The sequence below is a fragment of the Oncorhynchus keta genome, chromosome 13 (assembly GCF_023373465.1).
Source record: "Oncorhynchus keta strain PuntledgeMale-10-30-2019 chromosome 13, Oket_V2, whole genome shotgun sequence".
Lineage (NCBI taxonomy): Eukaryota > Metazoa > Chordata > Actinopteri > Salmoniformes > Salmonidae > Oncorhynchus > Oncorhynchus keta.
This window is the reverse complement of record NC_068433.1, coordinates 18,077,870-18,099,533: the sequence shown is the minus strand read 5'-3', so window position 1 is coordinate 18,099,533 and position 21,664 is coordinate 18,077,870. Positions and strand designations below refer to the sequence as shown.

Here is a 21,664-nt window from a genome sequence, read left to right as displayed (position 1 = left end):
CAGCCTCCACTACTCTGTATGTATTTGGACAGGAAAGCTAAAATTGTACATTTAGCTCTATACGGCAGCATTTTTTATTTGATATCAAATGTTTCGTGAGGTGACAGCACAGAATGTCACCGATCATTTGAGGGTATTTTTATTCACATCTCAGGTGATGAACAAACAAACCGTGAGAGCCACGCACAGACTTGCGCTTTGAAGTCTGTGATAAATAATACTTTCCTAAGGTTAGGTTTAGAATAAAGGTTAGGTTAATGGTAAAGGTTAGGATTAGGGGAGCAGAAGTCAGAATGGTACCGGAGGGGATGGCTGCCATTTTACGTGCTCCTAACCAACTGCAATTTTGTTAGGTTTTCTTTGCAACTTATTTTTTTACTTATTTTGTACATAATGTTGCTGCTACCATCTCTTATGACCAAAAATAACTTCTGGACATCAAAACAGCAATTACTCACCTCAAACTGTAAGAAGATTTTTTATTTTTTTACGAGTCTGACGTGAAGGATATACTGCTTTCTCGGGAACAGGCCCAAATCCCCATCAATTGCGTGAAAAAAAGATGGATAAAAAGGGGCGGAGGTCAGGCTGCCTTCTGAGAATCGTAGAGGAGTATGTAAAGAAGCTACATCTGGTAAGACGTGGGGCGGGGGAGTGTCCATTTGTCAATAACAGCTGATTTGTAGTTTCATTTAAGTGATCGCCTATCCAATATGCTGTGTCTATGGGGCCAAATTGCACTTCCCAAGGCTTCCAGCAGATGTCAACAGTCTTTAGAAAGTTGTTTGAGGCTTCTATTGCAGAAGGGTGTCGAATAAGAGCTGTTTCAACAAGTGGACTAGGCTGAAGCCAATCAGTTGTTTACTGCGTTGTCACGCGGGTGCACCGTTCCTTCTTTTTCCTCTGTAATGAATACGCTATTAGTATAAAAAGACCCTAAGGATTGATTGTAAACATCGCGCATTGTGCCTTTGGAATAGTGAACTAAACGCGAACAAAACAGAGGTATTTGGACATAAATATGGACGTAATCGAACAAAACAAACGTTTCTTGTGGGAGTCCTGGGAGTGCAATACGACGAATATCAGCAAAGGTAAGTGAAGATTTATAATGCTATTTATGACTTTTGTTGACTCCACAATTTCGCGGGTAACTGTATGGCTTGCTTAACCAGTTGAAGCTATGGGGGCGCTATTTCATTATTGGATAAAAAAACGTTCCCGTTTTAAGCAATATATATATATATATATATATATATATATATATATATATGCTCGACTATGCATATAATTGGCAGCTTTGGAAAGAAAACACTCGGACGTTTTCAAAACTGCAAAGATATTATCTGTGAGTGCCACAGAACTCATGCTACAGGTGAAACCAAGATGAAACCTCAAACAGGAAATGAGCAGAATTTTTGAGGCTCTGTTTTCCATCGTCTCCTTATATGGCTGTGAATGTGCCATGAATGAACCGAAGCTCTCTGCCGTTCGTCCAAGATGTCTGCAGCATTGTGACGTATTTGTAGGCATATCATTGGAAGATTGGCCATAAGAGACTACATTTGCCAGGGGTCCGCCCGGTGTCCTTTGTCTAAATTGGTGCGTAATTTTCAGCTGCTGGCATTTTCCCATGGTATACAGAGGGGAAAGCACACTTCCACGAACGATATATCTTTGAAGAGATATGTAGAAAAACACCTTGAGGATTGATTCTAAACAACGTTTGCCATGTTTCAGTCGATATTATGGAGTTAATTTGGAAAAAAGTTTGCGTTGTAATGACTGAATTTTCGTTTTTTTTTTGGTAGCCAAACATGACGCAGAAAACGGACCGATTTCTCCTGCACAAATAATCTTTCAGGAAAAACTGAACATTTGCTATCTAACTGAGAGTCTGCTCATTGAAAACATCCGAAGTTCTTCAAAGGTAAATGATTTATTTGAATGTTTTTCTGGTTTTTGTGAAAATGTTGCCTGCTGATGCTAACGCTAAATGCTAATGCTAGCTATCAATAGCTATCAATACTGTTACACAAATGCTAGTTTTGCTATGGTTGAGAAGCATATTTTTGAAAATCTGAGATGAGTGTTGTTAACAAAATGCTAAGCTTGAGAGCTAGCATATTGATTTAATTTCATTTGCGATTTTCATGAATAGTTAACGTTGTGTTATGCTAATGAGCTTGCGGATAGATTTACACAATCCTGGATACAGGTTTTTTTAGTAGCTAAACGTGACTCACAAAATGGAGCGATTTCTCCTGCACAAATAATCTTTCAGGAAAAACGGAACATTTGCTATCTAACTGAGAGTCTCCTCATTGAAAACATCCGAAGTTCTTCAAAGGTAGATGATTTTATTTGAATGGTTTTCTGGTTTTTGTAAAAATGTTGCCTGCTGAATGCTAATGCTAAATGCTATGCTAACGCTAAATGCTGCTACACAAATGCTTGTTTTGCTATGGTTGAGAAGCATATTTTTTTAAATCTGAGATGACAGTGTTGTTAACAAAAGGCTAAGCTTGAGAGCTAGCATATTGATTTCATTTAATTTGCGATTTTCATGAATAGTTAACGTTGCGCTATGGTAATGAGCTTGAGGCTGTATTCACGATCCCGGAACCGGGATGGCTCGCCGCAAGAGGTTATGTTCATCTTTAATTCTATGGAAAACATGTATCTTTCATCAAAGTTTATGATGAGTATTTCTGTTATTTGATGTGGCTCTCTGCCATTTCTCCAGATGTTTTGGAGGCATTTCTGAACATGGCGCAAATGTAAACTGAGGTTTTTGGATATAAATATGAACTTGATCGAACAAAACATATATGTATTGTGTAACATTGAGTCCTGGGACTGTCATCTGATGAAGATCGTCAAAGGTTAGTGATTGATTTTATCTATATTTCTGCTTTTTGTGACACCTCCTCTTTGGTTGGAAAATGGCTGAATGCTTTCTGTGACGAGTTGCTGACCTAACATAATGATATTGTTCTGCTTTTGCCGGAAAGCCTTTTTGAAATCGGACACGGTGGTTGGATTAACGAGAAGTGTATCTTTAAAATGGTGTAAAATACTTGTATGGTAGAGGAATTTTAATTATGAGATTTCTGTTGTTTTGAATTTGGCGCCTGAAATTTCACTGGCTGTTGGCGAGTTGGGATGCTAGCGTCCCGAACGACCCCAGAGAGGTTAAAGAAGTCTTAGGGTATTGCTCGCCTAAGGTAGAGTACCTTAAGTTAAGATGTAGACCACACTATCTACCAAGAGAGTTCTAATCTATATTATTTGTAGCCGTCTATTTACAGTACCACTCCAAACCGATGCTGGCACTAAGACCGCAATCAACCAGCTGTATAAAGCCATAAGGAAACAAGAAAATGCTCATCCAGAAGTGGCGCTCCTAGTGGCCGGGGACTTTAATGCAGGCAAACTTAAATCCGTTTGACCTAATTTCTACCAGCATGTCACGTGCAGCCAGAGGGACAAAAACTCTCGACCACCTTTACTCCACACCCATAGATGCATACAAAAATCTGCTTACAAGCAGGAAGTACTAGTGACTCGCTCAATACAGAACTGGTCAGATGACGCGGATGCTACGCTACAGGACTGTTTTGCTAGCACAGACTGGAATATGTTCCGGGATTCATCCATTGACATTGAGGAGTATACCACTCATCAGCATCATCAATAAGTGCTTCGACGACGTCGTCCACACAGTGACCATACGTACATATCCCAACCAGAAGCCATGGAGTACAGGCAACATCCGCATCGAGCTAATGGCTAAAGTTGCCGCTTTCAAGGAGCGGGACACTAATCCGGACGCTTATAAGAAATCCCCCTATGCCCTCAGACGAACCATCAAACAGGCAAAAACGTCAATACGGGATTAAGATTGAATCCTACTACATCGGCTCTGAGGCTCATCGGATGTGGCAGGGCTTGAAAACTATTACGGACTAGTGAAAGGGAAACCTAGCCGCGAGCTGCCCAGTGATGCGAGCCTACCAGCGGAGCTAAATGCCTTTTTATGCTCGTTTTGAGGCAAGCAACACTGAAGCATGCATGAGAGCACCAGCTGTTTCACATGACTGTGTGATAACGCTCTCGGTAGGGGGTGTGAGGAAGACCTTTAAAACAGGTCAACATTCACAAACCCACAGGGCCAGACGCGTTACCATGACGTGTACTCAAAGCATGCGTGGACAACCTGACAAGTGTCTTCACTGACATTTTCAACCTCTCCCTGATCGAGTGTGTAATACCTACATGTTTCAAGCAGACCACCATAATACCTGTGCTCTAGGAACTGAAGTTAACCTGCCTAAATGATTACAACCCCGTAGCACTCACGTCAGTAGCCATGAAGTGCTTTGAAAGACTGGCTCACATCAACAGCATCATCCCAGATACCCTAGACCCACTCAAATTCGCACACCACCACAACAGATCCACAGATGACGCAATCTCAATCGCACTCCATACTGCCCTTTCCCACCTGGACAAAAGCAACAACTATGTGAGAATGCTGTTCATTGGCTACATCTCAGAGTTCAACATCCTCCGTGCCCACAAAGTTCATCATAAAACTAAAGGACCCTGGGACTAAACAACTCCCTCTGCAACTGGATCCTGGACTTCCTGACAGGCCGACCCCAGGTGGTAAGGGTAGGCAACAATACGTCTGCCACACCTATCCTCAATACAGGGTCCCCTCAGGAATGTGTTATTAGTCCCCTCCAGTACTCCCTGTTCACTCATTACTGCATGGCCAAACAACTCCACCATCATTGAGTTTTCTGATGATACAACAGTGGTAGGCCTGATCACCGACAACGATGAGAAAGCCTATACGGAGGAGGTCAGACACCTGGCAGTGTGGTGCCAGGACAACAACCAGTCACTTAACTTGAGCAAGACAAAAGGACCTGGATTGTGGACTACAGGAAAATGCGGGCCGAACAGGCCCCCATTAACATCGATGGGGCTGTAGTGGAGTGGGTCGAGAGTTTCAAGTTCCTTGGTGTCCACATTATCAACGAACTATCATGGTCCAAACACACCAAGACAGTCGAGAAGAGGGCACGACAACACCTTTTCCCCCTCAGGAGACTGAAAAGATTTGCCATGGGTCCCCAGATCCTCAAAGATCTACAGCTGCACCATCGAGAGTATCGTGACCGGTTCCATCACCGCCTGGTATGGCAACTGCTTGACATCTGACCATAAGGCGCTCCAGAGGATAGTGTGTACAGCCCAGTACATCACTGGGGCCAAGCTTCCTGCCATCCAGGACCTATATACTAAGCGGTGTCAGAGACGATCCCCAAAATTGTCAAAGAAAACAGTCACCCAAGGTATAGACTGTTCTCTTTGCTACCGCACAGCAAGCGGTACCGGAGCGCCAAGTCTAGGACCAAAAGTCTCCTTAACAGCTTCTCCCCCTTGCCATAAGACTGCTGAACAATTAATCAAATGGCCACCGGACTATTTACATTGCTGCCCCACCCCACCCCCATTTATTTTTTACACTGCTGCTAGTCTCTGTTTATTATCTATGCATAGTCACTTCACCCCTACCTACATGTACAAATGACCTTGACTAACCTGTACCCCCACACATTGACTCTGTATATAGCCTTGTTATTGTTATTTTATTGTGTTACTTTTTATTATTTTTACTTCAGTTTATTTGGTAAATATTTTCTGAACTCTTTCTTGAACTGCACTGTTGGTTAAGGGCTTGTAAGTACGTATTTCCCGGTAAACCTGTTGTATCCGGCACGTGACAAATACAGTTTAATTTGATTTGGATAATTAGTTGAAATGTTGTTGACAATTATTGAACATCTATCCACTGAACATCGACAAACCATCTACTTAGGACTAGCCAAATAAAGTGTTACAAATAAGTATCCTCCACTTACAGAAATGTGGCTGCCTTTCAGTCACACTAAAGAGTTTCTGCACCTTTAAAAAAACAAAAAAAATCAGTGGGTTGTGACTTCACCAACTTTGTTCTCAAGCCAGGACTCCCAAAACTTACAAAATAACTTCCCATATATGGAAAACTGCCTCTTGAGAGTGTAGAGAGACCCCCTCACACTGTGATCTACTGCATGTCAGTACATTGAACAATCACTTTCTCCTTGGAGAGGGAGCCCTGCTCACACCTAATCCAACAGAAGCTTTGAATAACTCCAACTAATCAGATATGAAAGTACCCTACCTCTGACAGTGGAGTATTTCTCATAATCTTGGTATGTTAGCTTTTTAAACTTTTACAGCTCTTGACCCGCCCCCGGCCCAACCCCCCTCAAAAAGTATTGAGACAAGCTAAAAGTTATGTCTTCCAGATGACTTTCTGTTAGGATGAGGTCACTCTTCAGATATCCTCGACTGAGGCGTAGACTAGCAAGAGACGTCTTCTATTGACATTTGACATCAACACAGGCAACATTCTTACAGCTAAGCTGAAGACATTCACACAGTACTTATAGAACAATGTGCTCAGACTGTGGAGGGACCCTCTTTAGGAGCTTAGCACCCTAAAATTCTGCAGGAGAATGATACTTGTTCGACAAATCATATAATTAGTTCAATGAGGATGTCATGTACAAAACACTTTGAAGACTGAAGAGTCACTTGTAGAGTGGGGGGGTCGGGGGAGGGGTGCATTTCCCTACAAATGTAATTCACCTTTAATTTAATTTACATTTCCCCTTATTCCCTACGCTACATTAGAAAGGCCTCTTTCACAGCTGCCGTGCTTAAGTATTTTTTGGAATGTCAACATGTTCCCCAGTTGTGCCAATAACAAGGTTTAGAGCAAGACTTTATTTGTCTAAAAATTGAAATCCAGTTGGTTGAATTATTTATAGATTTACCTTACTGGAGTGGCTGTGGATGAGTGACGCTTCTCATGGATGATATAATACAGCATCAGTGTCATTTTTTACATGTCAAAGTTGTTACTTGTTTGTCAATGTCCCAAATAAATTAACTAAATCAATTGATTGTCAACATAAAGTAATAGAATGAAAGATGACTTCAGTTGAAATTGTATGACACAAAAAGCAAACATTTTCAAAATAGCCAAATATATGCATCTTGGCACCTAAATCCCTCACGTACTTTTACAGATGCACAATTGAGAGCATCCTGTCAGGCAAGCTACACTGAAAATATAAACTGAACAAAAATATGAACGCAACATGTAAAGTGTTGGTTTCATGAGCTGAAATAAAATATCCCAGAAATGTTCCATGCGCACAAAAGCTTATTTCTCTCAAAAGTTGTGCACAAATTTGTTTACATCCCTGTTAGTGAGCATTTCTCCTTTGCCAAGATAATCCATTCACCTGACTGGTGTGACATTTCAAGAAGCTGATTAAACAGCATGCTCATTACACAGGTGCACTCTGTGCTGGGGACAATAAAAGGCCACTCTAAAAGTTGTACTTTTGTCCCACAACACAATGCCACAGATGTCTCAAGTTTTGAGGGAGTGTGCAATTGGCATGCTGACTGCAAGATTGTCCACTACAGCTGTTGCCAGAGAATGTAATGTAATTTTTTCTACCATAAGCCGCCTGCAACGTCATTTTAGAGAATTTGGCAGTACGTCCAACCGGCCTCAATTGCAGACCACATGTAACCACGCCAGCTCAGGACCTCCACATCCGGCTTCTTCACCTGCAGGATCGTCTGAGACCTACCACCCAGACAGCTGATGAAGCTGTGGTTTGCACAACCAAATAATGTTTGCACAAACTGTCAGAAACTGTCTCAGGGAAGCTCACCTGTGTGCTCGTCATCTTCACCAGGGTCTTGACCTGACTGCAGTTGTGAACAGAGTGCCCCATGGTGGGGTTGTGCTATGGTCAGGCATAAATTACGGACAACGAACACAATTGGATTTTATCAATGGGAATTTGAATGCACAGAATTACTGTGACGAGATCCTGAGGCCCATTGTCATGCCATTCATCTGCCATCATCAACTCATGTTTCAGCATGATAATGCACGGCCCAGTTCTGCCATGGCCTGCATACTCAACAAACATGTCACTGATTGAGCATGTTTGGTATGCGCTGGATCAACGTGCATGACAGCATGTTCCAGCTCACGCCAATATCCAGCAATTTCGCACAGCCACTGAAGAGGAGTGGGACAACATTCCACAGGCCACAATCAACAGCCTGATCAACTCTATGTGAAGGAGATGTATTGTGCTGCATGAGGCAAATCATAGTCACTCCAGATACTGGCTTTTTTTTGGGGGGGAGGGGTTTATCTGTGACCAACATATCTGTATTCCCAGTCATGTGAAATCCATAGATTAGGGCCTATAATTGATTTCAATTGACTGATTTCCTTATATGAACTGTAACTCTGTAAAATCTTTGAAATTGTTGCATTTATATTTTTGTTCAGTGCAGTTTACCAAGCTACCAATTACTTCATACTGCAACAAGTTAAAGTTATTCTTAAGAAAAATATAGTTTACTTTGCAAAAATTACTCTGAAGGTAGTTAACTACATTCAAACTAATTCGTGGAAAATTATCATATCTAAAATGTCAGACTACACTCTTCGAAAAAAGGGTTCTACATGGACCCAAAAGAAACCCAAAAGGGTTCTGCCTCTTCTACTCTTGGAACCCAAAAGAGTTCTACCTGGACCCAAAAGGGTTCTTCAAAGAGTTCTCCAATGGGGACAGCCAAATGACCCTTTTAGGTTATAGATGGTACAATCTTACAAAAACAAAGTGCTAAGTTAAGAAACATGACTGCAAGAACAGATCACTATGGAGTCGGATGTTAACAGAATGTGTAGTTTAATAAAACACAAAAACCTAAGTTTCAAGTGAGAATTAGGCAGGTCTGATGCTGGAAAAGAAAGGAATTTCTTGTCTACTTATTTTTGCAAAAACAAATGGTGTGTAGTTCAATAGTTAGCTAAACCGCTACATGGCAAAAACATATTTAACAACTGAAAACACTACCAAGACTGGAATTTGGTTCAACTACCACCAAGCTACTAAAAAATATAGTTTTATTACTAGTTTAACTACTGTACATGCAGTTCACTACTCCCCAACACTGTAAACACTGCAATACTGTTTAGTTCTATTTAGACAATCATCAAGTTTGCTGATGACAACAGTGATAACCCTGATTACCAACAACGACAAGTCAGCCAACAGGAGGAGGTGAGTGCCTTGGCGGTGTGGTACCAGGAAAATACCCTCTCTCCAAATGTCTACAAAACGAGCTGATCGTGGACTACAAGAGACAGCAGAGAGAGCAAGCCCCAATAGGTAGGTCCGGCCGTTCAAGGGTCACCATTCTAGTGGAGCAGTTTGGGCTATTTCAGTCAGGCTTGAGGTTATGCTTTTCACATGGTATCATGTAAATTAAAAGGTATTGGCAAAGCAAATAAAAATGTAGTAGAGGTGGAAGAGATCATATTGGTGCTCAAAGGGAGCATTATTAATACAGGCAGTGGACAGCTCTTTTAAAATGTCATTATGAGATTCTAAGTAGACTTTTCCTGCAGTCAAATGACCTAGTGACCTCATGGGTGGAATATTATTTATATTTCCATAATTTCATAATTAACCGATATTATTTTTAAAAACCTGGTGTTTCTATGTCAAACGGTTTTGTTATATTTCAGTCTTCTGTGATGTATAAAAAGTGTACTATTGGGATGCAAACTCAAAATTGAATACATTTCAACTCTATATCTGACATGATACAGGTGTCTTTTTTAAGCCCATTACCATGTGTGTGAGGAGTGTACTTTTGTTTCAAAGTAGATTTAAGACTACCAAGAAACACTGTGTGACCCTGATTTAGCCCACTGCAGTAAAAATGAATTATACCATCTATGAAATGCTGTGTAGTCTACACTATGCTGTAGATAAGAGTGGAGGTGCTTCAGTAAACTATCCTCTCATGATGAGTAACTTACCATGCACTCATGATGAATAACTTTGCTAACAGCCTCAGGGACGGTTTCCCAGACACAGATTAGGCCTAGTCCTGGACTAAAAAGCACTTTCAATGAAGATTCTCCATTTAAGCATGCTTTTTAGACCAGGACTAGGCTTAATCTGTGACTGGGAAACCACAATTTAGGGTTGATTACAAAGCAAGTTACAAAGCACTGAGTTTCAACGTCTGTCAAAAAATTGACCATAAATTCTTCAATATTTGGTCCATCGTTTCCTGGAGTTCCAGTTACAAAGTTGAATGGCTGTGATAGGAGAAAACAGAATGGCTCAACAACACTCCACAATACTAAACTAAATGACAGAGTGAAAAGAAGGAAGTCTGTACAGAATCAAAAATATTCCAAAACACTCATCCTTTTTGTAATAAGGCACTAAAGTAATACTGCAAAAATGTGGCTAAGAATTTTTTTTCTGAATACAATGCATTATGTTTGAGGCAAATCCAACACATCACTGAGTACCATTCTTTATATTTTCAAGCATGGGGGTGGCTGCATCATGTTATGGGTATGCTTGTCATCGACAAGGACTAGGGAGTTTTTTTTATTAAAAGAAAAGGAGTAGAGCTAAGCACTGGCAAAATCCTAGAGGAAAACCTGGTTCAGTCTGCTTTCCAACAGACACTGGGAGACAAAATGTTCCTTTCAGCAGGATAATAACCTAAAACAAAAGGCCAAATATCTTACCAAGATGACACTGAATGTTTCTGAGTGACCGAGTTACAATTTCTCCTTAAATTGATTTAAATCAATGGCAAGCCTTGAAAATGGCTGTCTACCAATGATCAACAACCAAGCTAACTTAGCTTGATGAGTTTAAAAAAATAATAATGTGCAAATATTGTGCAATCCAGATGTGCAAAACTCTTAGAGATTTACCCAAAAAGTCTCACAGGTGTAATCGTTGCCAAAGGTGACTCAAACATGTATTGAATCAAGAGGTTGAATACTTATCTAATGAAGATCATCTTTTTTTCATTCATCTTCCACTTTGACATTTGAGTATTTGTTGTATAGATCATTGGAAAAAAACAATTAAAACAATTTTAATCCCAATTTGTAACACAAGAAAATGTGAAAAAAGTCAAATGGTGTGAATACATTCTGAAGGCACTGTAATGACTAAAATTGTCCTAAAACACAGCAAATGGCTACAAGTGAGGTTTGGGTCAGTGTTGTGGGCCCACTTAAAATTTTACTTAGGTGGAAGTACTTCCACAAAGTTCAGGAACCCCAAGTATTTAGTATTTCATGAAGTATTCAAATATGTATTGGCTCAGGATTTTTTTATTGGGATGCCCATATATCACTTCCACCTAAGTGAACTTTAAGTCAAGTGAAGGCAATTGCTTAAAAGCAGTAATGTGTAGCCAGTAATGCCTAATATTGTGTTGCCAGTAATACAGATTATGCCTACAATACTAAATGAATCAACAAGTGGTTGGCTGCGCAATTAGGCCTATTAGTCTTAAATTATAATCTTCAATTAAACAAGATAAATCTGAATCTGAATAATATGTCCCGTTCAACAGCTTTCCTTCTTTCTCTTGTTGTTGTTTAAATTGGTACCACTCCGTGACCTCTGGAGGTACGCTCGCAGCGCATAGCAACGGTCTCTCTCCTTTCCACAGCTCGAGCGCGTGTTTAGATTCTTGCTGAAATCTTCACTTGTGATAAAGGATCGCTGCAGCCCTCGAGCTCTGACCATATAAGGGTCTCCAAGAATCCTACGCACAAAACATCTCCGACACACCAGCAAATGGGGAATTCTGCCTGTTCCAAACAAACAAGCTGATAGCATTTTCCCAAATAAAAGTTTAACCATAGAATATATAGAACCTTAACCCTAAAGAGCAAAAGCATTCATATATCTGCCTCATCATCTTCCCATCAAATAGGCTACATTTCCAGCGCAGCTAGTGAATTAATTTCCAAATCGCCACTGTTCCTCTAAACATGAGGAGAATATAACTAGTTGGCCACAAATTCTCACCAAGACTGTTATGCCATTGTGAAAGGCACCATTATTCCAGCTGGTAACAATTATAAACTACTGTTCGTCTGGATGCACTAGCATACCAGCCAAATCAGAATGGTACTGTAACATAGATGACATCCTCTTTTGAAAATTGAGTTTCAAACACTGTTTGACATAACCACGTTCCTAAAGCCACACTGTATATGACATGTAAATGAACTCTTTTCATGATTCAATACAACAATTCCACAAATAAAAGCGAGACGAAACAAACCCGCAGTGCGACACAGCATAAAGTTGATGAAGGCTCCAGTAGTCTGTTAAAACTCGGCAACTCCAAAAGCATAAACAATTAACAAACAACATACTTCAAACGAATGATGTTTCTACCTGATAAACCTGCAAACGCCGGTAGTCATCCCCCTCTCCCTCGCGGAGACTGAAGCCCCAGGGCGCGCCTCCGTGCACCGTAACACAGATATAATCCCCAGTGCCCATGCCACACGCAACAGGCTCCCACCAAAACCGCTATCATCAAATTGTCCGGAGTTGGACCAACAGGGCTCTATGAAACCAAGAGCAGCACAGTGCAGTATAATTCCCATCATCTGCACGTTATGCAGAGTCCAGCCCGCTCTGAAACGTCATTACATATGGACCCGCCCGCGCGCGAATCAAGTGGTGCGCTCGAGAGAAAGTCTTGTAGCAGCGTTTGTATGGGGCCACAACTGAGTCGGGGTTGACTTTTCATACAGTGTCGTTACAATAATAATGAGCTCTGATATCTCAATGTAGCGATTATGCTGCCTGGTTTTCTAGACAAGTTGGTTTGTTGGCCTAAGTAGAATATTGGTTGAAAGTTATTTAATTGGTATTGTTTATCCCTATACATTTATTGATTAATTGCATTGTACATTTGAATAGCCTCTCTCATGACGTTCTCTGTAAGTGGCCCGCGGTCAATTTAGTCGAGTATGGGCATGTGAGGTGCCAAGGATATTGACTGTACTCTTTTCCGTTTGGCCACACCTATAGAATTTAACACAATGGACTAACCCATGGCGATATATAATATAAACTTAATTCACTGGTAGGGAATTTGTCTTGAGCATACGCAGGCCTAAACGAATACTAGAAAGTGAATGAACACACTACAGTCGCATATAGCCAACAATTATGCAGAGATTAAACAATTGAAATCAATTGCTGATTGACTGTGTAAACGTTGGTTTCACATTATAAATAATCTTAACAAAATCTGGAATTTTGTAGATCTAGCCTGCTGAGACTAATTAATATATATGTACGATCTGGTTTGGTCTCAATTATATACACCTTTTAAGGTCATGTGACAGTGGATATCTACCTACTACTGCATAGTGAATGAAACATGAAAGCAATGGGTCTACCCATCTTCCTTCATAGTTTACATTTAGCCTACCTTATGCCATAGCTATAGGACTAACTGTCAAATCAGAACTGCACAATTTACTGGGCCTTGAAGAGTTTAATGCTACGCAATCGGCGTAGCATTAAACTCCCTGGTTAAATAAAGGTGAAATAAAAAATAAATAAAAAATCCTCTATGCTGACCTGTAGGGTTTCCCACAAATTGGCGCATGCGCACGCACCACTGAGAACTACAGCGCGATACATGGGGGTCGTCACTAAGTTAACACAGCCACAAAGTCATAAACCCCGCCTATTTCTAAAATGTATTTTCTTTAAATGTGATTATTAACCTAACCCTAACCTTAACCACACTGCTAGTCTTATGCCGCACCCTAGCTTTATTTCTTTTTTAAAGCAGATATTTGTTTTCATGGATGTTTACGATATCGGCGATTCTGACTTTGTGGCTGGGGTAACTAGAGAAAACATGGCATAGGGACCGGTGCTGTGTTGGAGTTTGACGTGGCACTCCGCTTTCACGATCAGGAATTCAGAGTAGAAGACTCGGCAGATACTCGCCAGAATACAGGTAAATAATTGTACAGAAAAGCCTAAAGGGATTTGTAAGAGGGTATTTTATCATATGGTCTATTGAAATGCATGTGTTTAAACGAATGCTTTCTCCGTGACGCAAACTTAGTTTCACATGTAGACATTTCCGTGTATGAACAACAATGTATCTATTTGTAAATAACGTACACTGCGCCTATCAGAAACGCATGTTGTGCGCTGGATAGATGGATATTGATGCGGGTGCTGCAAACAACAGCTATATTTTCTTGCAGTTGATAAATATCGGTGTCAGTCTTGTTGTAACTAAATGGTAGACTAACGTTTCCTAGGTTAGCGATGCTAAGATTTGTGTCGAAAATAACGGTCTTTGACGTGGCAATTCTGGGTAGTGGCTGAAGGACTCGTCTTACATTTTTTTTTTTTGCTATGACTGTCTCTTGATATTTCTATCTTAATTTATGGACTTTTTACATGTATTTTTATTCACTTTTGTATTTGATTGTCTACGAGTCGAGAACGGAGTTGTCAATGTGAGACAGCTGTTTATGTGGCCTTAATTGAGCGAGATGTGACAACTCTATAGGCTATAGTGTGGAAGTTCATCAAGTCAAGCTTAGTTGGTTCTAAAATGGAGAAAATGTCAACTTTACTGTGAGATTAAAATATAAAGAATAGTTTACAAGGGAGAACAATAATTTGCTTACAAGGGAGAACAATATAGCATACTATTTTGCAGAAGGTGACAAATGTATTTAGGTCTATGTATTTATAACCGTTGGCCTTATTGAAAGACCTATTGCTCAAGAATGATTTCACCAACACTGCACGTGAATAATTTTGAACAGCTAAAGATATCAATAGCCTACAATTTCTGCTCCAATATTTTTTATTTATTATTTATTTTTATTTCACCTTTATTTAACCAGGTAGGCTAGTTGAGAACAAGTTCTCATTTGCAACTGCGACCTGGCCAAGATAAAGCATAGCAGTGTGAGCAGACAACACAGAGTTACACATGGAGTAAACAATTAACAAGTCAATCACACAATAGGAACAAAAAAAAGTGGAGTCTATATACATTGTGTGCAAAAGGCATGAGGTAGGCGAATAATTACAATTTTGCAGATTAGCACTGGAGTGATAAATGATCAGATGGTCATGTACAGGTAGAAATATTGGTGTGCAAAAGAGCAGAAAAGTAAATAAATAAAAACAGTATGGGGATGAGGTAGGTAAAAATGGGTGGGCTATTTGCCGATAGACTATGTACAGCTGCAGCGATCAGTTAGCTGCTCAGATAGCAGATGTTTGAAGTTGGTGAGGGAGATAAGTCTCCAACTTCTGCTTTTTTTTTGTTTTTTTTTGCAATTCGTTCCAGTCACAGGCAGCAGAGAACTGGAACGAAAGGCGGCCAAATGAGGTGTTGGCTTTAGGGATGATCAGTTAGATACACCTGCTGGAGCGCGTGCTACGGATGGGTGTTGCCATTGTGACCAGTGAACTGAGATAAGGCGGAGCTTTACCTAGCATGGACTTGTAGATGACCTGGAGCCAGTGGGTCTGGCGACGAATATGTAGCGAGGGCCAGTCGACTAGAGCGTACAAGTCGCAGTGGTGGGTGGTATAAGGTGCATTAGTGACAAAACGGATGGCACTGTGATAAACTGCATCCAGTTTGCTGAGTAGAGTGTTGGAGGAAATTTTGTAGATGGCATCGCCGAAGTCGAGGATCGGTAGGATAGTCAGTTTTACTAGGGTAAGTTTGGCGGCGTGAGTGAAGGAGGCTTTGTTGTGGAATAGAACGCCGACTCTTGATTTGATTTTCGATTGGAGATGTTTGATGTGAGTCTGGAAGGAGAGTTTACAGTCTAGCCAGACACCTAGGTATGTCATCATGAACCAATTGTCAAATGTTATCACATATATTCATCTTGAGAAAATAAGACGTCTTATTTTAGGAGCATTGTTGCAGGAAACTGACATAAGTATAGTCACTTGTAGATTAGACAATGACGATGGGACCTTATCTCCAACGGTCCAATGCGCTTGGGTCTTGTTGTCTTGAGGTCAAATATTGCTTGTTTGCGTTGCCTAGTGGAGAATACCACATATTTACTTTGTACTGTAGGAAAATACTGATGTTGGGTGTGGGGGGGGAAACTACTGAAGACCACGAACCTGTCAAGTGTGGGGAAAAATGTTCCCATGTGCAGTGTCAGTTGTTTCTAAATGCTGTGGTTGGTGAAATTCTGTGAATTAGAGCTTTTTTAATCTCAGTTTTAACTTCAAGCAACATTTTCTTGGCCCTTCAAGTCTAGCCTGCCGTAAATAAACTGCATCCTCAGAAAACAAAATTCCTTGCTTCTGTCTTTGCAGGTTCTTGGATCTCTGCCAATTTGGAATGAGAAGACCGTAACAGCATTTAGGATGAGTCAGCAGGGTTATGTTGCCACGCCTCCATACTCCCAGGCCCAGCCTGGGATGGGGGGCTACCCAGCTGGGTTTGGGAGTTCGCCTGCCCAGCCCCTCTATGGACATTATGGGGGACAACCTCAGTCATTCCCAGCCCCACCAACAGGTTAAGCCATGTTCCTTTGGTCTCTCATTCCTCCTGTAAAATCTTCTGTTTAGCTTTTCATCCAACCAGTCTGATCTTGTCATTTGGGATGTGTGCAATTCTTTATTAGTCCAGGAGCAATTGTTTGTTCATGATTCAAGCAATGCAGCTTCCAATTGAAATGACAAAATGTAAGCCTAGGGATATGCATTTCTGTTGCTCGGCCATACTATCACCTCGTCATTTAGAAGGTTTGCCCGTGTATACTGTACTGTGTATGTAATGTGTGACTGCAAGAGGATGCCTTGTGGACAGCAATGCTATTGGCACAGCATTTAGATGAGACATTTTGCTCAGGTGCATACTTTGTGTATATATTGTCTGACCATAAGATGATTTTTTTACCTTCCAGGTTTGATGAAGCCTGTGTCATCCCCCTCTGGCATGCCTCCACCAGAGGTCTCCAGCCAGTATGGCTCAAACATTCAGCAGAATGGATCTCACCCTCAAAGGTAACAGAGCTTACTCCACCGAGCAGAGTCCATTTACCACAATAATGTTCTAATGGTCGAATTCTACCCTTCTTGAAGTATGCACTTGATCTATCCACCTAATGGAATTGTATTAAATGGAAATGGAATGGTGTAATACCAATGGTAGAAACACCCTCTAGCCCATGTTAACACCATGTCATTGCTTCAACCAATGAGTGGGAGGGAGCAAGTGCACACTTTGGGTAAAAGGGTCAAGAATTGAAAGGCAACCATGGCTTCATCCCAATACTCTTAGTGCATTCCTTCCATTTTCTTCAAGTCCACTAATAGGTAAATGGACTCAATATTTATTTCGTCTGTTGGAACAGATAATATTTAGCTCTTTGTTTACTGTCCTCCAGGTACCCTGCCCCTCCTGCTGCTGCTGCCGCCTCTCCGTATGGACACCCCCCTAATTCCCCCTACCACACCATAGCCCCCCAGGCCCCAGCACAGCAGCTCACCAATCAGATGGGTTCCATGAACCTCGGATATGGTAATTAATCACTGTTTGTAGAACTCAAGATTGTTGTATTGGGAATGGTTAGGGGGGTGGCATCCACTTCAGAAAGTAAAAAAGATGCAAAGCAACCTTCAAACAAGTTAAAACCTCTTGATTCTAGCCATCCCGGATCCGGGATCGTGAATACAGCCTCAAGCTCATTAGCATAACGCAACGTTAACTGTTCATGAAAATCGCAAATGAAATTAAATAAATATATTAGCTCTCAAGCTTAGCCTTTTGTTAACAACACTGTCATCTCAGATTTTCAAAATATGCTTTTGAACCATAGCTAAACAAGCATTTGTGTAACAGTATTGATAGCCTAGCATAGCATTAAGCCTGGCATTCAGCATGCAACATTTTCACAAAAACAAGAAAATCATTCAAATAAAATCATTTACCTTTGAAGAACTTCAGATGTTTTCAATGAGGAGAGACTCAGTTAGATAGCAAATGTTCAGTTTTTACAAAAATATTATTTGTGTAGACAAATCGCTCCGTTTTCTTCATCACGTTTGGGTAAGAAAAAAAACGAAAATTAAGTCATTACAACGCTAACTTTTTTCCAAATTAACTCCATAATATCGACAGAAACATGGCAAACGTTGTTTAGAATCAAACCTCAAGGTGTTTTTCACATATCTATTGATGATAAATCATTCGTGGCAGTTTAGTTTCTTCTCTGAAGAAATGGAACGCGCATGGACCTATAGATTACGCAATAATTTCTACGCGGGACACCGGGCAGACACCTGGTAAATGTAGTCTCTTATGGTCAATCTTCCAATGATATGCCTACAAATACTTCACAATGCTGCAGACACCTTGGGGAAACGACAGAAAGGGCAGGCTCATTCCTGGTGCATTCACAGCCATATAAAGAGACATTCATAATCTGGGGCATTTCCTGTATGAAATGTCATCTTGGTTTTGCCTGTAGCATTAGTTCTGGGGCACTCACAGATAATATCTTTGCAGTTTTGGAAACGTCAGAGTTTTTTCTTTCCAAAGCTGTCAATTACATCCATAGTCGAGCATCTTTACGTGACAAAATATCTTGTTTAAAACGGGAATGTTTTTTATCCAAAAATTAAAAGAGCGCCCCCTATCTCGAAGAAGTTAAAAAAGCAAACGGCTGTGTTGTCCAAACAGTAGAAAATAAGCTTTTCTTACTAGTGGTAGTCTAGATATTTATGGCTTTGTCAACTTTGGTAAACTAGCATGCGGCTATGTTAGCAACTTGCCCAAGCCCAGACAGCTGATGTTCTGAAAGATGCAACATTTGGATCATTACAAATCAGCTGGGCTAGACAATCTGGATCCTCTCTTTCTAAAATTATCAGCTGAAATTGTTGCAACCCCTATTACTAGCTTGTTCAACCTCTCTTTCGTATCATCTGAGATCCCCAAAGATTGGAAAGCTGCAGCGGTCATCCCCCTCTTCAAAGGGGAAAACACTCTAGACCCAAACTGTTATAGACCTATATCCATCCTGCCCTGCCTTTCTAAAATCTTTGAAAATCAAGTTAACAAACAGATCACAGACAATTTCGAATCCCACCGTACCTTCTCCACTATGCAATCTGGTTTCCAAGCTGGTCATGGATGCACCTCAGCCATGCTCAAGATTCTAAACGATATTATAACCGCTATCGATAAAAGCCAAGGCTTTCGACTCTGTCAATCACCGCATTTTTATTTGCAGACTCAATAGCCTTGGTTTCTCAAATGACTGAGTCGCCTGGTTCACCAACTACTTCTCAGATAGAGTTCGGTGTGTCAAGTTCAATTCTCGGGCCGACTCTTTTCTCTGTTGCTCTTGCTGCTGGTGATTCTCTGATCCACCTCTATGCAGACGACACCATTCTGTATACTTCTGGCCCTTCTTTGGACACTGTGTTGACAAACCTCCAAACCAACTTCAATGCCAAACAACTTTCCTTCCGTGGCCTCCAACTGCTTTTAAGTGCTAGTAGAACTAAATGCATGCTCTTCAACCGATTGCTGCCCGCCCGACTAGCATCACTACTCTGGACGGTTCTGACTTAGAATATGTGGACAACTACAGATACCTAGGTGTCTGGTTGGACTGTAAACTCTCCTTCCAGACTCACATTAAGCATCTCAAATCCAAAATTAAATCTAGAATCAGCTTCCTATTTCGCAACAAAGCCTCCTTCACTCATGCTGCCAAACACACCCTCGTAAAACTGATTATCCTACCGATCCTTGACTCTGGCGATGTCATTTACAAAATAGCCTCCAACAGACTACATACAGTTTGGTGAGTAGAGTATCACAGTGCCATCCGTTTTGTCACCAAAGACCCATATACTACCCATTACTGCGACCTGTATGCTCTCGTTGGCTGGCCCTCGTTACATATTCGTCGCCAAACCCACTGGCTCCAGATCCTCAAGTCTTTGCTAGGTAAAGGCCCACCTAATCTCAGCTCTCTGGTCACCATAGCAACACCCGCCCGTAGCATGCGCTCCAGCAGGTATATTTTACTGGTCATTCCCAAAGCTAACACTCACTTTGTCCGCCTTTCCTTCCAGTTCTCTGCTGCCAATGACTGGAACTAATTGCAAAAATCACTGAAGCTGGAGACTTATCTCCCTCACTAGCCAAACTGTAAATGGCACACCCAACTACCTCATCCCCATATTGTTATTTATCTTCTTGCTCTTTTGCACCCCAGTATCTGTATGTGCACATCATCATCTGCACATCTATCACTCCAGTGTTAATGCTAAATTGTAATTGTTTCGCCTCTATGGCCTGTTTTATTTACTGCCTTACGTCCCTACTCTTCTACATTTGCACACACTGTAAATATATTTTTCTATTGTGTTATAGACTGTAGGTTTGTTTGTAACTCTGTTGTTTTTGTCACACTGCTTTGCTTTATCTTAGCCAGTTCACAGTTAATGAGAACTTGTTCTCAACTGGCTTACCTGGTTAAATAAAGGTGAAATAAAAAAGTTATTGTTAGGCTTCGTTCATGCAGTGTGTTGAAAGTTGTTCACACTCCCCTACCTATCCTGCAGGTCCAGGGCCCATGCAGAACCCTCAGGCACCCCCCACCTCTCCCCCAGCCCAGCAGCCATTCCAGACTGCCCCTCCCCCAACCATGGGACAAACAACCCTGGGCCCCCCACTTACGGGCCCCCATTCACCCCAGATGGCTCCCCCACAGTCACCCCTAGCTGGCCCATCTTTGGGAGGGCACCCATCTTTGGGAGGGCACCCATCTATGGGAGGGCACCCACCCATGGGAGGCATGGGTAGGCCCTTCCCAGGCCCACCCCCTCCAGGCTCTGGGGGCTTCCAGCAGCCTGGGCCTGGAGCAGCCGGACAACCAGGATACCCTCAGCAACCACAAGGTACAGAAAGCGCAGTTACCTGTGGCTCAGTGATGATCACTGCAAAGCTTTATGGATTTATAGGGCCAGTTTCCTGGAGCCAGATGAAGCCTATTCCTGGAATAAAACATGGTTTTCAGGAATAATCTAGGTTATGGTAACTCACTGTGGTAGTCAAACTTATCTTATCGAAGGTGGTGAGTAGTGTGTACAAATAGCTTTTGGAGTACTGTACCACTTAGTGTGTGCTTGCCACTAGGATTGCACCAGGTGTAGGTCACCAGAGCCTTTACACTGTGGCATGGTCTATGTTTCAGGTCAGTTTGGGGGGCAGATGGCGGGACCCGGGATGGCGGGACCCTTCCAAGGTGGGGCAGCCCATATGTCCGGGCCACCTCAGAAAAAGCTGGACCCTGACTCCATCCCTAGCACAGTGAGTTCATATTTAATCCTCGTGTGACTTCACGTCTTTGCATGCCATGTCACATGTTTCCCAGCTACCTCCAAGCCAGTATTACCTATAAAGACATCTCTTTAGAAGACTGCACACCCAGTATGGGCCCAGGTTAGACATGTGAGCATCCCATTTTTGTTACCCCCACCTCCCCAAATTACCTATTGTATGTGTCTTATTTGGATGAAATGTATGACCGACAAAGTCAACCCTGTGTCTCGTAGTTAAAACCACAAAATGCTTGACTGATTGTGGTTGGAATGTTCTCAGGCAACAA

At 41.5% G+C, this 21,664-nt stretch overlaps 2 protein-coding genes across 5 annotated transcripts in view; one reads left to right on the top strand and one right to left on the bottom strand.

The window, feature by feature from the left end:
- The window catches only part of LOC118391980 (synaptopodin-2-like), a 41,280-nt gene extending 28,644 nt beyond the window's left edge, over positions 1–12,636 (bottom strand). For 3 of the 4 annotated variants that reach the window (XR_008062718.1, XM_035783511.2, XM_035783510.2), the window contains exon 1: positions 12,399–12,636. Coding sequence is in view for 3 of the 4 variants with exons in the window: in XM_035783511.2 (XP_035639404.1) it covers positions 12,399–12,506 (108 nt within the window). In the remaining variant the exon portion in view is untranslated. The remainder of the gene's footprint in view (positions 1–12,398) is intronic. The other variant, XM_035783512.2, reaches the window with a different exon arrangement.
- A 1,114-nt stretch (positions 12,637–13,750) lies between these two features.
- LOC118391979 (protein transport protein Sec24D-like) overlaps positions 13,751–21,664 on the top strand; it is a 28,658-nt gene continuing 20,744 nt past the window's right edge. Inside the window, exons 1-6 of the mRNA XM_035783509.2 lie at positions 13,751–13,989; positions 16,350–16,551; positions 16,943–17,042; positions 17,426–17,559; positions 20,619–20,954; positions 21,251–21,366. Of these exons, the coding sequence (XP_035639402.1) occupies positions 16,401–16,551; positions 16,943–17,042; positions 17,426–17,559; positions 20,619–20,954; positions 21,251–21,366 (837 nt within the window). The 5' untranslated portion in view covers positions 13,751–13,989; positions 16,350–16,400. The remainder of the gene's footprint in view (positions 13,990–16,349; positions 16,552–16,942; positions 17,043–17,425; positions 17,560–20,618; positions 20,955–21,250; positions 21,367–21,664) is intronic.